Genomic DNA, 14,139 nt, shown 5'->3' with positions numbered 1-14,139 from the left:
GAGGGGGTATCTGGAACCGGATAGAGAAGACACCGGGCTACCGGTAAGAAGTACACTGTAGCACGTCGGCAGGACCGGTCAAAGATTCTCTTCAGAGCTAGAGGACAAGGATGAGCTAAGCAAAGTAGCTTTAAACGAAGCCCTGACGATAAAGAAGAAGATGATGCTGAAAGAAGCCGGAGGACGTCGGCCTCCCTGGTTAAAGAAGACCCGGTGTCATCTATGATTAAAGTAACTTTGTAAAGTAGTTTGTCTAGTCAAAGATGCCATTAGGGTTTCTTCCCCGTAAGCCACCCTCTCCCCTATATAAGGAGAGGGGCAACCCTCTTCACGGGCACGTATGTACAATATTCCCCGTGTAGAAAGAAACTCGTAACCTTGTTGTTCATGGAATAGACAAGATCTAGAACGGGGTTCATCCTTGTGTCTCTCTTCTTCTACCTCCGGCCTTGGCCAAGTTCTTGAGGAAAGCACCCGGAAGTTCATCCTACCTGATCAAAAACCCTCCCCCGAATCCTCTAGCGTCCATTCGGCCCCAACTTAAGCCATCCTATGGCATCTGTCTGTTCACCACGACGACAATTCATATAAGAGTGTTTTTAGATCTGTTTAAATTTAAATATACCAATATACTAAATAGTATCTACATATATCTAACTTTAGAAAATTTAAGATATCCTTTTATGAACAAAGGGAGTATAACAATAGTTGGTAAAACAGAGTTATATAATCAATGAAAATTTCAGTTTGAACTCAAACTCCTTTAGAAATATAAAAAAAGTCAGCAATAATTAGTACTCCCTCAATAGTTGAAATTATCCATGTTTCTTGAACCTCACTCCCCTAACATAGTAGAGCATGTATCTATAAATAGATGTCTTATATTTTTTAAATATTTAGATATACGTAGGCACTATTTAGTGTATGGACTGTTCCACAAGATTGTAAAGAGATGATTTATATAGTTCTAGCAAAAAAAAAGGTAATGTGATAGGAGCACATGCCGTTGACCCGGACTTTTGGCTCTCATCTACTCTCCCACCCTATATCTGCACGTTCATTAGTTGCTTTGTGATCTGTGCATAAGGTAACATTAATTTTTGGAGTATATCGTAGAAGCAGAAGTAATTGAGAATACGTTGGATACTAGTACACGCAGCTGCTAGGCATTTAATGGGCCTCCTCTTTTAATTGGGCGCAGGGCATTAATTGATTTCTGTTTAATGCGGGGCTGGAACAGTACCATCGTCTTCCTCCCGATTTTTATTCATCACGAGTTGTGAAAAAGAAGAGGAGCGAGAGATCAATGGAGACATGGTGAAAGGAAAATCCTTAGAGGAAATAAAGATCGCATAAATTTTGCCTTCGTAGATTATTATATGCACTTATCAAAATCTATGAAGTATTTTACATGGGCAAGCAAATCCGTAGGTAGATGTGCTTGTTAGGATCTGAAATCGAGAGGACAACTAAGCAGAATCGTTGGTTCCAAGAACTGGAGAGGCTTGAAAGGGGATAAGGTGAGTGATCCATCTGTTGGCACAAAACTAAAGGAGATGAACGATGAGAATTTGGGAAGGACGATGGGTTTTGGGGATAGAGAAGCTGACCAGTGCACTGACAGATTGCATTATGGTGGCCCTTGCACATGTGGCCGTTGCTGCTATAAGGGCATGTCCAATGCACTGCCCTAGAACTACTGTCTCACACCTTTAACTAAGTTCGGGTGCTCCAAAGTAGGTTCGGATGAGGAGGTAGCCTCCTCCTCAGGAAGTGAGATCTTAAACCTTAAAAGCATGCTTTTTGGAGAGAGAAAGAGATACATAGTGTCATATTTGTGGGGTCCCTTCTCTTTTTTTTCTAACTAAAGTTGTAGCTTCCATTGGAGATATAAAATTGGCCATGTTGTTTCTGACAACTTTTTTACATGAAGCGGCTAGTTGTGTATGCCACCATTCTTTCATGCCCTAAATGCGCGGGTCAAGGTCTACTGCGACATCAGATTGTGGGCCTAGTATATTATGGATTTAATGAGGATACAGGCAGAATACGACATCAGAATGAATAAGAATACATTAAATGCACGCAGAGATACTAATAACGAACAGACGCCGATGCTCAATGGAGGGTGGGATTTAGGGTGGATGCATCCGCAGGTTCACCACCGTGTTTTCGCACATGCCGTGCTTTTCTCTTGAGATCCCTTCACATGCATGATTAGATACGAAAATAAATACGGAGTACATATATATCAATCAACCACGTGACCTGGGTGACTTACACGGTAGGCCCACCTCGGCAGAGATTGTCCGAAAACCAGCGTGGCCAAGAACAGCCGCATCCCAATCCTGATCCCGCCCCGTCCAAATCACAATCACGGGTGAGAGAGAGAGAGAGAGAGCCCGGGACGAAATCCCGACAGAGAGATCGAAGCCACGAGAGCGGCGGCGAAACTGGGATTCTTCTCGGCGGCGGACAACCATTGGTACGCGCTTCGCTTGATTCCCTGCCAATCTGTGCCTTCTCGGATGGATCCATCGATTGTTTCCAGCTCAAGATATTACATGACAATCTCCCAGCCCGATTGTTTCTCATTATTCATTCCCCTGCATCTCGAATCCACACCCCCCGTACCTGAATCCCTAAATTAATTTATTTTCTCGGCAAGCAGATTGGCTGAATCCGCAAAAGCTCATTGATTTGACAGGCGAAAAGGGGGAGGGCAACAATAATCTAGAAGATTCTCCAAAAAGCTTCCGGCTTTCAGCGGCGGCGGGCGGCGGCGATGGTTCTTCCCATGGACCCGCAGGTTGTGGCGGCGCAGAGCAATTGGGTGTCAGCGGTGACGCCGCTGCTGAAGCTGCTCTGCCTGGCCGTCATCGGCCTGGTGCTCGCCAACCCACGGACGCAGATCGTGCCCAAGGCCACCTTCAAGCTCCTCAGCAAGCTCGTCTTCGCGCTCTTCCTCCCCTGCCTCATCTTCGTTCACCTCGGCGAGTCCGTCACCCTCGACAACGTCCTGCAGTGGTGGTTCATCCCTGTCAACGTGCTCCTCAGCACCGCCATCGGCTGCGCCCTCGGCTACGTCGTCGCGCTCATCTGCCGCCCCCCGCCGCAGTTCTTCAGGTTCACGGTCATCATGACCGGGTTCGGCAACACGGGGAACCTCCCCATCGCCATCATCGGCTCCGTCTGCCACACCGCCGACCACCCCTTCGGGCCCGGGTGCCACCGCAAGGGGATCGCCTACGTCTCCTTCGCGCAGTGGGTCGCCGTCATCCTCGTCTATACCTTGGTGTACCACATGATGGAGCCGCCGATGCAGTACTACGAGATCGTCGGGGAGGGGAACGAGATCAAGGAAGAGCCTGAAGAACAGGTCAGCAACTTCAGCCGCCCCCTGCTCCAGGAAGCCGAGTGGCCGGGGATGGCTGACAAGGAAACGGACACCTCCAAGACACCGTTCATCGCCAGGATTTTCATGAGCATTTCAGGCTCCTCGCAGGCTACGTTTCCTGATATCGATTTTACGGAAGAGGGGGGAGTTTCTGGTGCTGGACCGAGCAGCCCCAAGTCACTTCGGTGCTTGGCAGAGCCAAAAGTGGTGAGAAGGATGAGGGTTGTTGCCGAAAAGACTCCAATTCAGCATGTTCTTCAGCCACCAACGATCGCCTCCTTGCTTGCTATTATCATCGGCATGGTCCCTGTATTCAAGGCTTTCGTGTTTGAGCCTGATGCGCCGCTTTCGTTCTTCACCGACAGTCTGGAGATATTAGCTGCTGCCGTGGTTCCCTCGGTGATGCTAATTCTAGGAGGCATGCTTGCTGAAGGACCAAATGACAACGCCCTGGGTATCCGGACTATCGTCGGTATAATTGTCGCAAGGCTTCTGATTCTCCCATGCATCGGCATTGGTGTCGTGACGCTAGCGGACAGGCTGCATCTGCTCGTCGAGGATGACCGCATGTACCAGTTTGTGCTTGCACTGCAGTACTCGACGCCTAGTGCCATCCTGCTTGGAGCCATTGCGAGCCTCAGGGGTTACAGTGTTAAGGAAGCATCAGCGCTCCTCTTCTGGCAGCACATCTGCGCAGTGTTTTCTCTTTCCATATACCTGATTGTATATTTCAAGCTGTTGTCGTACATCTGAAAGATGATTGCCTGCCTTGCAATCCAGGCAATAGCAATCCTTATGGGAGGCGATGCCCAAGATAAGTAGTAGTACTTTAATTGATTATCAGCCACGTCTGCTTGTGGTTCAGTGTATTCATAAATTGCTAATTATTTGTATTTCTTGCATGTATTATTTGAGAACAGGAGATATGGTTTTTGTTGTTAATTATAGTCGGTATATTGATGGTGTACATGCTTTTGATCCTATGACAATATTGCACTCCTGCCAGTTTTAGAACAGCACAAGTGGTCAATGCATTGTTTGTTTGGTTATGAGGTACTACAGCAGTGTGATGCATTTGAGTAGCATCTAATTTCCTGTTTATCCTCTCCATGTGATCATGGTACAATGTCCAAGAAGTAAATGTATTGTTTTGGATCATTTGTTTTGTGAGTGGGTGAAAAATACAGTTTTGTTAGCGAAATTTAACATTGAAGTAATGTGCTTAAAATATGTCCATTAGATAAACTGTATGAAACAGAAGTTGCTGCTAGTCCCTTCTGAGATGTGAAGTACAGTGCCAAGACATTCACACGGGGTGCCAGGCTGCTAGGTTGAATTGTGATCCAATAAAGAGCTACACACATATTGGACAAAACTTTCAAAAAGATTCTCCAGCAACTCCATGCAACTGTTTGCGAGAGGAAAAAACAAAAAGGCAAGGCACTAACAGATGCAGTGCACAATTGCACATCCTTGTCATGAACTGAACCGAGTGGCCACAACTGCTCCCTTTTTTATTTTCTACAGATCACTTTATCGTCAGATTTAGACATGCCGTTGAATTATAATTCATACATAGCTTTCAGGTTTGATTGCTGACTGGAAAGGCAACTCTTAGGACACTGCATACACCAGCATTAGTATTCTTTCTATTTCAGAGAGTAGAGTAGCAAAGGACAATTCATCAGCTTTTCTTGTTTAACTACCCGCTGATCTCTGGAGAACGGGTGACCGGGTTTTCCAGAAGAGTACTTCTATTTGCGAGCTTCCATGAGTGGTTATCTTGCTATTTCGTTTGAGAAGTTTCTTTGCGAAGCAACGTGTTGGGTTTTGCCCATGTGGGAGACAAGTGTGAGTAGGATCCATGTAATAACTTGGTTAATGAGCCAGCAAAATTTAAGCAACCAACAATTACACTTGATTTAAGCTCGAGGTGCCAAGATTATGTCAGATCCTGTAATTTCTTAGTCTAGGTGATGATTAGAATTTCTGGGAAGCAGGATTTTTCCTTAGTTCCTACTGTAATTAACTATTTACTAAGGAACTATCTATGCCTCAAGTAGAACCTACCCATTTTGTTGGGACAAACAGCGAAAACAACGCATTGCGCCACTCACATCCCTAGAAATTTTATGTTGTCCCTTTATGCATCTTCCTTTTACTTTTCCTTTCTCTTGTCCTGCTTTTGAGTCACCAGTAATAAAAACATTTATTTAATTATGCTGAGAGAAAAGACAGGGTCCTGAAGTCATATATAAGCAGACGAGAGGCTGAGGAGTCCTGATCCAGCTCCACTTCCTCTGTGATCACTTGCTTGTATGTGCTGTGTCAGTTGCAGCGACGAGCCTTGTCCTCTGCCCTCCGAGGAGAAGAGCAAAGAAGAGCAGCGGTGCAGTGGCGCCATGGAGGTCGAAGCAGAACCTTCCTACAACTATGGCTTTCTCCCTACATGCAGGCACCAGCCCTATGGCCCCCCTCCTCCACATCCACCAGGTATGTTCCTTCATCCTTGTTGCTTTTAACTGTTGTTCCGTTGTAGTCCGCGAACACACAGAATATTTGTGCTTTATGACGCGATGAGCTGCCGTTTGATTTCTGACTGACTTTTCAATTCTTCATTAATTACTGGATCCATTCATGCTTTCTCTGGAGAAAAATTGGTCTTGGTAGTTCTATTGTCCTGAGACAGGTTCTTGCATTTGCATTCATGTTTGTCAGCACTGCAGCCACACTTGTTCTTGAATCACCTTCTGTTTTTCTACTTTGTGGTTGCTTTCAACTTTAAGATAGAATCATTGCTTTTGGTCATGTCTTGATCAGATGCAACAAGCAAAAAAACATTTCTTGACTTTGAGTTTTGTTGGCATATGGGAGAGATCTAAAGTTGGAAGCTCATGGAAAAGAAACTTTGCATCACAAGATTGAGAAGTTGACTGCACCTTTTTCTTCATTAATACAAGAAGACTGTAAACTAAGACAAGAGGATTAGATTAAACAGATTGTGGATCAGTTTGCACACATCGGCTGAATTTTTTGTTTATCTGTTACTCAGAAGAAGGGGAACTGTGGGAGTACTTTCCTTGCCCTTTCTGTTACATCGAGGTCGAAATACCCTTCATCCCTAACCATCTGCAGGAGGAGCATTGCTTCGACACCAGAAATGCTGTAAGATAATCTCTTGTCTTTTTTTTTAAGTTACGATTCTCCGCTTCTGATGCTGAATCAATGATGGCTAAAGGCTTTACTTGATGATCTTCAGGTTTGCCCGATATGCGCGGAGAACCTAGGGAAAGACATGTCTGCCCATTTCAGATTCCAACACTCCCATCTTCTCAAGGTACTACAATCTATACCCTGCCTTCAATCAAATCCATTCCAGGCACAGAAAAACTCTTCATCACCAACATCTGATCATTGCAGAGGAGGAAGCCTTCCAGGCACAGCATCTCACCATGGCCAGCAGCGCCTGGGAAGGAACCATACGAAGAAAGAAACCCCTACATGATGAGCAGGCCACGCCAAGACCCTGAGCCTGACCAACTACTTTCCCAGTTCATCTGCGGCGGCGGCAATGAACAATCCGAACTAGAGTCTCACGGTGGAGCAAGCAGTCACATGAGTGTTCGTTCCGCAGCAATCTCAGATGCTCAGAGGTGAGCAAGATAATTTCTCTTATTTCAGTAGCTAAGACTGTTGTGGCCAAGTTAGTAAGTGTTCTTGTTATTATTTTGTTTTCTCAGGCCGAGCTATCGTGTGAGCCAGGTGGAACTGGAAGAGAGGCTGCAGAGGATCGAGTTTCTAAGGGAGATAATCGCATCAACGATCCTTTAATCTTCAGTTGTGTTGGTTTGTTGAGCCTGTAATTTTGTGGTTACAGCTGGACTTTAATCTTAAGTATACATCAGAGTTGTGTTGGTTTGCTGAGCCTATAATTTTGTGGTTACAGCTTGACTTTAATCTTGAGTATACATCAGTACGAATGTTGCATATTCTGCTTCAACTTAGGTACAAACTGCAAGTTCAAAAATTATTATGTTCAAAAAATAAGAAAATTTTACTCTCCATCCCCCTGTAATTTTTGTGTATATTCCCCCGTCAAATTATTGTGTTTCTTCGGTGTATTGAGATTATTAACATCAAGGTTCCAGATAGTTTTTTCCAAACCATGTTGTTGTTTTGTAACACATAATTTTAAAATGATTTGTGGCTGCATGATATTAGGAAAATATAATGAGTAGTGCAGTGAGGCACGGCTCCATGACGGAGAAACATATAGACCACACAGCAAGGAGGCAACGAAATCAATTAATGATATATGACAACTCGTATATGGATCTACACGTATCATCAATACCACCATTCAACCTAACCTCTCTCTACATAAGTGCTCTAGAGGGGATCAAAAGTAGAATTAACAGCTGCGTCGTGCATAGGCCTAGTGGACGAATGTTACGTTCGGAGGGGTGACGCCCATCATCTCGTAATACGCCTTGTCGGCCTCCGCTATCCTAGTCTGGAACATCCCCCATTCTTTCCGGCACCGCTCTCGTACGCCTTCCCATGGTGCCTTTCCATTCTCTGATTGTCCCTGCAAAGTTTCGATCCCGGGGAGGGTGGGGTGAGTTGGTGGCAAGTGCTGATTTTTGTGTTTGGTGATGGGGACATGATGCTTGGATGCTATCATGATTTTGTGGTTCTTACCTGGTTCCCAAGAGAAGGAACCACTTGGTGTACAATCCATTGGGCATCAACAACGCCAATTTTCTCGTGAGCAGGCTGCAAAGAGTAAAGCCATCAATGAAAGAAATGGAAATCATGAAGTAGTAAAATTTCTTCCTTTTCTACTTCAGTATTTCACAAGGGATTGTGGTTCATACCTCCACACATTTCCTCAAAGCAAAATCCAGACCCCATCCATGAACCAAGTCATTCTGCAACAACACGCATACATTAACCACATGACATGGACAGATAGAGGAAAGCGGATGATGGAATTATGATATACCTGGATCATATGCCATACACATCTCCATGCATCTCTAGAGAAGACTGGAGCCATAATTTCAACAAACCTGTACAGAAAACATACACGGTTATAGGCTGTTTTCCATATAAATTTATATGTCAGCTTCCAAATGGGGAAATACGTACGCAGCACATGGTGGAAGATGAGGATCCGTGCACCAGCCTGGTCTCTCCTCGGTATCCCTGTTAAAACAGAAAAACCAACCAGGTAAGATGGAAGTTAAGAAAAAAAGAAGTTACGTATCTCAGAAGGGAACAATGTTGTTTCCTTGTATTGTATGTGTCAACAATTTTTTAACTCTCTGTGCACAGATAAGATAATGCCTCTCTATGTATGCATGAGGTAATGCAATAGCAGGGACAAACCAAACAGTACATATGTAGTTACAGAGTAAGAGTTCTTGCACTTACTTGTGGACCTCACGATCCCCTCTTCTCTTGGTCATTTGCCATGTCAATCCCTTATCAGGCTCCAAACCAGGTTGTGAGATTTCCAGCTTATACTTCTTGACAAGTTTAATGTACCTGATATGCAAATCATGTTAGCAAGCCAACCAATACATGCAACAGAAAAATGTGCTATGTTAGGTGAACATTGAAAGCATACTCCTCTGCATTGAAATGCTCAACTCCAAGGTCCTCATCCCAGATAAATATGTACTCGTAAGGTGCCACGATATCAGGGTGCAAGAATCTTTTGGCATACCACCTGGAGGTGAAGAAATTAGACAATATTTATAATCACCTTCCAAGTTACAAATTTAAGGAATACAAAAGCAACAGGGCCTACCATTTCGCTTGTTTCGGGACACTTATGTGGATTGCTCGTTTTGACCACTCAAATTCATCCCATTCACTCACCCGGCCATCATAGTGAAATAACAGGATCGCAAAGTTATCAGAAAACTGCAAGAATTAAGAGCTCGAACAATTAGGATGTTTACCATGTCAAAAGTTTCATCTTCTGTGTAAATTCAAAAATATATAGCTAAAAGTATACATGACACAACACAAACAAACATTCCCTGTGACAAAAGAAACAGCAATAGTTTGACATCATAACCTTGGACACTCACATAAATAATATATTACAAATCCCAGGAAAAAATACCTTCTTGACTGCTCTATTTATGTTTTCCTTCTGTGAAATTCCAACAGTGAAAGTAACAAGGTACTTTGGCCTGGTGGGTAGGTCCTGTGAATTCATGGAGATTAATTTTGATGCACAATAAAGGCCATAGTGCAGAAATTAAGATTATATTAATGAACTTTGATGGAACATCAAGGCTATGGGCTAGAAAAAGCAGGACATAGCGGAACAAATAGTGAGATTTGAATTCAAAAAACACAAAGCTTACACAATAGCATGCATCAATTGTGTAAGGCCAATCACTTTGACAAAAAACTACATGAAAACCTAAACACGGGTATAACAAGTTGTAACATAACCGGAGCAAAAACATGCTGATTATTTGAGAACAATGTGATATGCAGAACACAGCATAGTCAGTTTTTAAGGTGGAATAGAATCAATCTACCGGGAAAGAAAGAAGGAAGCACATCAGTTTTTTATGGTCGAATACAACAAGTAAATATTAAGGTACCGGAAAAGAAAGAAGGAAAGACATCCCTGGAACTGAAATACATCAAGGTAAATATTACAGTTGATGATGCAGACAACAATAGTTACCTCGGCCGGATCTCCAAATAATCTGCGTGGATCTAAATCAGACTCTTGTGCGACGATACCAGGTGGTAGCATCTCCGCGCCCCTGGGGTTGGTCGGTACATAAATCTGTAACGATATCAAGCAAGATCAAGGTTAGATTGATAGGTAAGGATATAAAATACTCCCTCCATTCCATATGGTAGTGCTAGATTAAGGTTAGATTCAGGACAATAGTTGTACTAACTCAGCAACAACTAACATGGAACAGAGGGAGTAGCATGATTTAAACTCGGAAATACAGGAACATAGTTCAAGTCAAAGAATACAGCCAGTACCCTCATGGTAGTGTTTGAACTAGGTTCAGAACCATTATTCTCCCTCACGTTCCTAGCAGAGGTCCAGGCATGGTTGAGTATAGCCTGAGCCATGAGTCCCGAGTTCTTGTCTTCTATGTAGGAAACAATGCTAGAAGGGAAGTGAAGCTGCAGCATATGTCGGAAACAGTAACAAGTCAGTTCCTTGAAATGCAGTTTCATGGGTGCAGTTACTGCAGTACCTACGTGTATATACCTTTGTTATGCTGACAGTTGGGAAGGAGATTCCGATGAAGAAACCAAACACCACCCCAACGATTGTCACTACAACGAGCCTCATGCTTTCGTTTGGTTTCCTATGCGCGCTGCGGGGTCGGCAGGGAGAAGGATCAAAACATGGTAGCATAATGAAGAGCAGATAACCAGGACAAACCAAGGTAACACGATGAATGAAGAGTATATAACCAGGAAAAGGAAAGGCGTGCGTGCGAGCGAACCTGCGACTAAAAGTCGGGAGTTTGGCCATCATCTAGAATGTTGGTGCGAGCGTAGGAGGAGATGGAGCCTTGTGGGTGGCAGGTGCTACACATTGCTGGACAAGAACATAATGATGGTGTGTAGAGTGTTTATGACCTGATAAAAAGACAGCAATGTCTGCGTCAAACCGATATGCACTAGAATTCAGAAAGTGTTAACTACTGATTGTGTGATTGTACAAACTTTACTACTAGCTTTGGTTCAGCACTTAACTTTAATCTAGCAGTTAGAGGTTGGAGTTGACAGGATTATTCATGTTGGGGAAAAGAGGAAGAAAGTAATTTTCACATGCCCGTGCGGACAAGACACAGGATTCATTAAAGATGTGTTTTTTATGCTCACGGGAATCGATTCGTCATCTCTCTAACCAACCCTCAACTAGTAAGTAGAGCAAGGCGTAGGGGAAAACCCTACCTGGTACGAACAACCAATCTATGTAAGTAGTTTAGTGTAAGTAGTAGTAGTAGTAGTATTGGACCAACGACGAATAGGAAGGTGGAAGCTGATGGACGCGAAACCCATCGATCGACATACCAGCAGATGCCCGTAGCTCGGCGCGGAGGGAGGATCGATCCGCCGCCTCGGGCGAGAGCAAACCCTAGCGGAATCCGGCGCGGGCGGCTCAGGGCGCGCGCGCCACAAGGAGATGGCAGGGTACGGGGCCGCGAGCGTCGGCAGGAGCACGCGTAGGAGGTGAGAGGAGATGGGCGACGGCGGGCGGGGGGAGAGGGAGATTGGTGGGACGGAAGAGGAAGAGGAAGAAGAAGAAGAAACCAGGGAGGAGGAAGAGTTGTGGGTTGGCCGCCTGCCAAATCCTCCCTGTATTCGCTGGCTTCGGTGCTGTCTGTCGGGTGGGCCCACCAACCTTCCGCCGTTACCCAACCCAAAATTACTATAAGTACTTACCATATTTGCTGCTGCTAATGGCCGCCAAAATTAGGGCACATATCTTTGCCGTTTCACTTGTATCGCATTTTTTTCCTTTGCAATGCCTCGTGATGTGGCGTTTTAAATAAACATTATATAACCGGTGACTTCTCTCTTGTTACTAGCGAGCTGCGACGACCCCAACCCTAGCCCCCACCGCACCCCTCCTCGTGTCGCCGTCGCCGGGCAAAGCCCCGGTGGTGTGGCGTGGCGGGGGGGGGTCTTCCTCTGATGCGCCGGGAAGCGCTCGGCCTAGTCTTCTCATGGTGTTTTGGGACGATGTTGAGATGGTGGAGGCGACGTCGCGTCGGAATAAGGATGCTGGAGCTCGATCTCCATCTCGGCAAGGCCACTTGTGGCGGCGCCGGCTAGCTGCTGGCATGGTTTCCTCTCAGATCTGCGGATCGGGGGAGGGTGGATTCCCCGGGAACGGTCGAATTTCGACCCTGCCGTGGAGTTTGCGGAGTCTGTTCTAGAGAGGAGTGCTGATGTTGTTGCCTTCTCCTCGGCCGGCCGTGGTGGCGAGGGAGAGGAAGGAGATGGCACCATTGCCTTCCTTTTTAGGGTTTGTGTTCTTCTTGTGGCTTGCGGCTGTCACGTTTTGCAGCTTTACGGCCAAGTTGATACTTGTAACTCCAAGAGGGAGTATTTATGCTCGATAGTGGGTTCATGCCTCCATTGAATCTAGGATAGTGACAGAAAGTTCTAAGGTTGTGGATGTGCTGTTGCCACTAGGGATAAAACATCAATGCTTTGTCGAAGGATATTTGTGTTGATTACATTACGCGCCATACTTAATGCAATTGTCTCGTTGTTTGCAACTTAATACCTGGAAGGGGTTCGGATGATAACTCGAAGGTGGACTTTTTAGGCATAGATGCATGCTGGATAGCGGTCTATGTACTTTGTCGTAATGCCCCGATTAAATCTCATAGTAGTCATCGTGATATATGTATGTGCATTGTTATGCCTTCTCTATTTGTCAATTGCCCAACCGTAATTTGTTCACCCAACATGCTATTTATCTTATGGGAGAGACACCACTAGTGAACTGTGGACCCCGGTCCATTCTTTACATCTCGAAATACAATCTACCGCAAACTCCGTTCTTCATTGTTCTTCGCAAATAAACATCATCTTCCACACTATACATTTAATCCTTTGTTTACAGCAAGCTTCGGTGAGATTGACAACCTCACTGTTAAGTTGGGGCAAAGTATTGTGATTGTGTTGTGCAGGTTCCACGTTGGCACCGGAATCCCTGGTGTTGCGCCGCACTACACTCCGTCACCAACAACCTTCACGTGTTCCTTGACTCATACTGGTTCGATAACCTTGGTTTCTTACTGAGGGAAAACTTGCTGCTGTACGCATCACACCTTCCTCTTGGGGTTCCCAACAGACGTGTGTCAACTACACGCCAGCAAGACTTTTTTCTGGCGCCGTTGCCGGGGAGATCAAGACACGCTGCAAGGGGAGTCTCCCACATCCAATCTCTTTACTTTGTTTTTGTCTTGCTTTGTTTTACTTTATTTACTGCTTTGTTTGCTCTCTATATCAAAAATACAAAAAAATTAGTTGCTAGCTTTACTTTATTTACTGTCTTGCTTGCGTCCTCTATATTAAAAACACAAAAAAAATTAGTTACTTGCATTTACTTTATTTTGTTATCATGACTAGTCTTGTAGTTGATACTCTGTCACCTGAGGAATTGATCTTTACTTTTAAACAAGGGGGTGAGGAGAGTTTTAAAGAAGCTTGGTCTAGAATTTTTGATTCTTATAGTAAAACCTAACCTAAAATGACTCTAAGTTTGCTTCTTAGTAACTTTTATTTTGGGCTCATTCTTCGCTATAGATATGCCTTAGATGCTGTAGTAGGAGGAGATTTCCTTCACTGTGATGGGGATTAAGCTTATAATGCCATAAAAAAATTGGTTGTATCATCTAGCTCCGCTAATAATTTTGATTCATCTCTTGCTAGCATTCATAATAGATTAAACACTCTCGAAACGAATATATCTTGTTTAAAAGAAGGGTACAACCAGATTCGTGAGTATTATGATTATGTTCCAGTAAGCTTTGAACCTTCAATGTGGGTGCCTACTATTAAAGTTGCTATTTGTGGTGAAACTTTTCATGCCCGTTGTGATATTATGTCTGAGTTTTGCTTTATGCCTAAAAGAATTTATGAATCTTTGACACTTTGGGAACTTACTGAAGGAGGAGAAGGAATAACTCTTACTGATAACTCTGTTATAATTCCTAAGG

General features: G+C 44.3%; 3 protein-coding genes across 6 annotated transcripts; 2 read left to right on the top strand and 1 right to left on the bottom strand.

Moving 5' to 3' along the window:
• The first annotated feature begins 2,293 nt into the window (after positions 1-2,293).
• LOC124661194 (protein PIN-LIKES 2) lies at positions 2,294-4,364 on the top strand. Of its 3 annotated transcripts, none has more exons than XM_047199053.1 (2): positions 2,294-2,485; positions 2,708-4,364. In XM_047199053.1, exon 2 carries the CDS (start codon positions 2,786-2,788, stop codon positions 4,148-4,150), a length of 1,365 nt encoding a protein of 454 aa, XP_047055009.1. In that variant the 5' UTR covers positions 2,294-2,485; positions 2,708-2,785; the 3' UTR covers positions 4,151-4,364. The 3 variants fall into 3 exon arrangements, with proteins under 3 accessions (XP_047055009.1, XP_047055010.1, XP_047055008.1); XM_047199054.1 differs by having other exon boundaries at positions 2,692-4,364; XM_047199052.1 differs by having other exon boundaries at positions 2,672-4,364.
• A 1,292-nt stretch (positions 4,365-5,656) lies between these two features.
• On the top strand, positions 5,657-7,560 carry LOC124661196 (protein DEHYDRATION-INDUCED 19 homolog 5-like). Of its 2 annotated transcripts, none has more exons than XM_047199057.1 (5): positions 5,657-5,890; positions 6,453-6,562; positions 6,657-6,734; positions 6,818-7,050; positions 7,138-7,560. In XM_047199057.1, exons 1-5 carry the CDS (start codon positions 5,716-5,718, stop codon positions 7,226-7,228), a joined length of 687 nt encoding a protein of 228 aa, XP_047055013.1. In that variant the 5' UTR covers positions 5,657-5,715; the 3' UTR covers positions 7,229-7,560. The 2 variants fall into 2 exon arrangements, with proteins under 2 accessions (XP_047055013.1, XP_047055012.1); XM_047199056.1 differs by having other exon boundaries at positions 5,659-5,890; positions 6,450-6,562.
• A 126-nt stretch (positions 7,561-7,686) lies between these two features.
• On the bottom strand, positions 7,687-11,700 carry LOC124661195. The gene is made up of 14 exons (XM_047199055.1): positions 11,477-11,700; positions 10,903-11,038; positions 10,662-10,770; positions 10,427-10,573; positions 10,113-10,217; positions 9,534-9,617; positions 9,213-9,328; positions 9,030-9,131; positions 8,834-8,947; positions 8,549-8,605; positions 8,403-8,469; positions 8,275-8,328; positions 8,099-8,173; positions 7,687-7,985 (listed from the first exon to the last, which is right to left on the bottom strand). Exons 2-14 carry the CDS (start codon positions 10,932-10,934, stop codon positions 7,833-7,835), a joined length of 1,215 nt encoding a protein of 404 aa, XP_047055011.1. The 5' UTR covers positions 10,935-11,038; positions 11,477-11,700; the 3' UTR covers positions 7,687-7,832.
• Positions 11,701-14,139: the final 2,439 nt, after the last annotated feature.

The sequence above is a fragment of the Lolium rigidum genome, chromosome 6, assembly GCF_022539505.1.
Source record: "Lolium rigidum isolate FL_2022 chromosome 6, APGP_CSIRO_Lrig_0.1, whole genome shotgun sequence".
In the NCBI taxonomy this organism is placed as follows: Eukaryota; Viridiplantae; Streptophyta; class Magnoliopsida; order Poales; family Poaceae; genus Lolium; species Lolium rigidum.
Note: the sequence above shows the minus strand (reverse complement) of the source record. Positions and strands in the feature narration are given on the sequence as shown.

What these genes read in the sequence shown, in the direction of transcription:
- LOC124661196 (XM_047199056.1), top strand. Translation starts at nt 5,716, where the DNA reads ATGTGCTGTGTCAGTTGCAGCGACGAGCCTTGTCCTCTGCCCTCCGAG. An exon ending in CCCTCCTCCACATCCACCAG is followed by an intron (nt 5,891 to 6,449) that starts GTATGTTCCTTC and finishes TCTGTTACTCAG; the next exon opens with AAGAAGGGGAACTGTGGGAG. An exon ending in GCAATCTCAGATGCTCAGAG is followed by an intron (nt 7,051 to 7,137) that starts GTGAGCAAGATA and finishes TTGTTTTCTCAG; the next exon opens with GCCGAGCTATCGTGTGAGCC.
- LOC124661195 (XM_047199055.1), bottom strand. Translation starts at nt 10,934, where the DNA reads ATGATGGCCAAACTCCCGACTTTTAGTCGCAG. An exon ending in GTTCAAACACTACCATGAGG is followed by an intron (nt 10,218 to 10,426) that starts GTACTGGCTGTA and finishes ATATCGTTACAG; the next exon opens with ATTTATGTACCGACCAACCC. An exon ending in GTCCCGAAACAAGCGAAATG is followed by an intron (nt 9,132 to 9,212) that starts GTAGGCCCTGTT and finishes CTTCACCTCCAG; the next exon opens with GTGGTATGCCAAAAGATTCT.
- LOC124661194 (XM_047199053.1), top strand. Translation starts at nt 2,786, where the DNA reads ATGGTTCTTCCCATGGACCCGCAGGTTGTGGCGGCGCAGAGCAATTGG.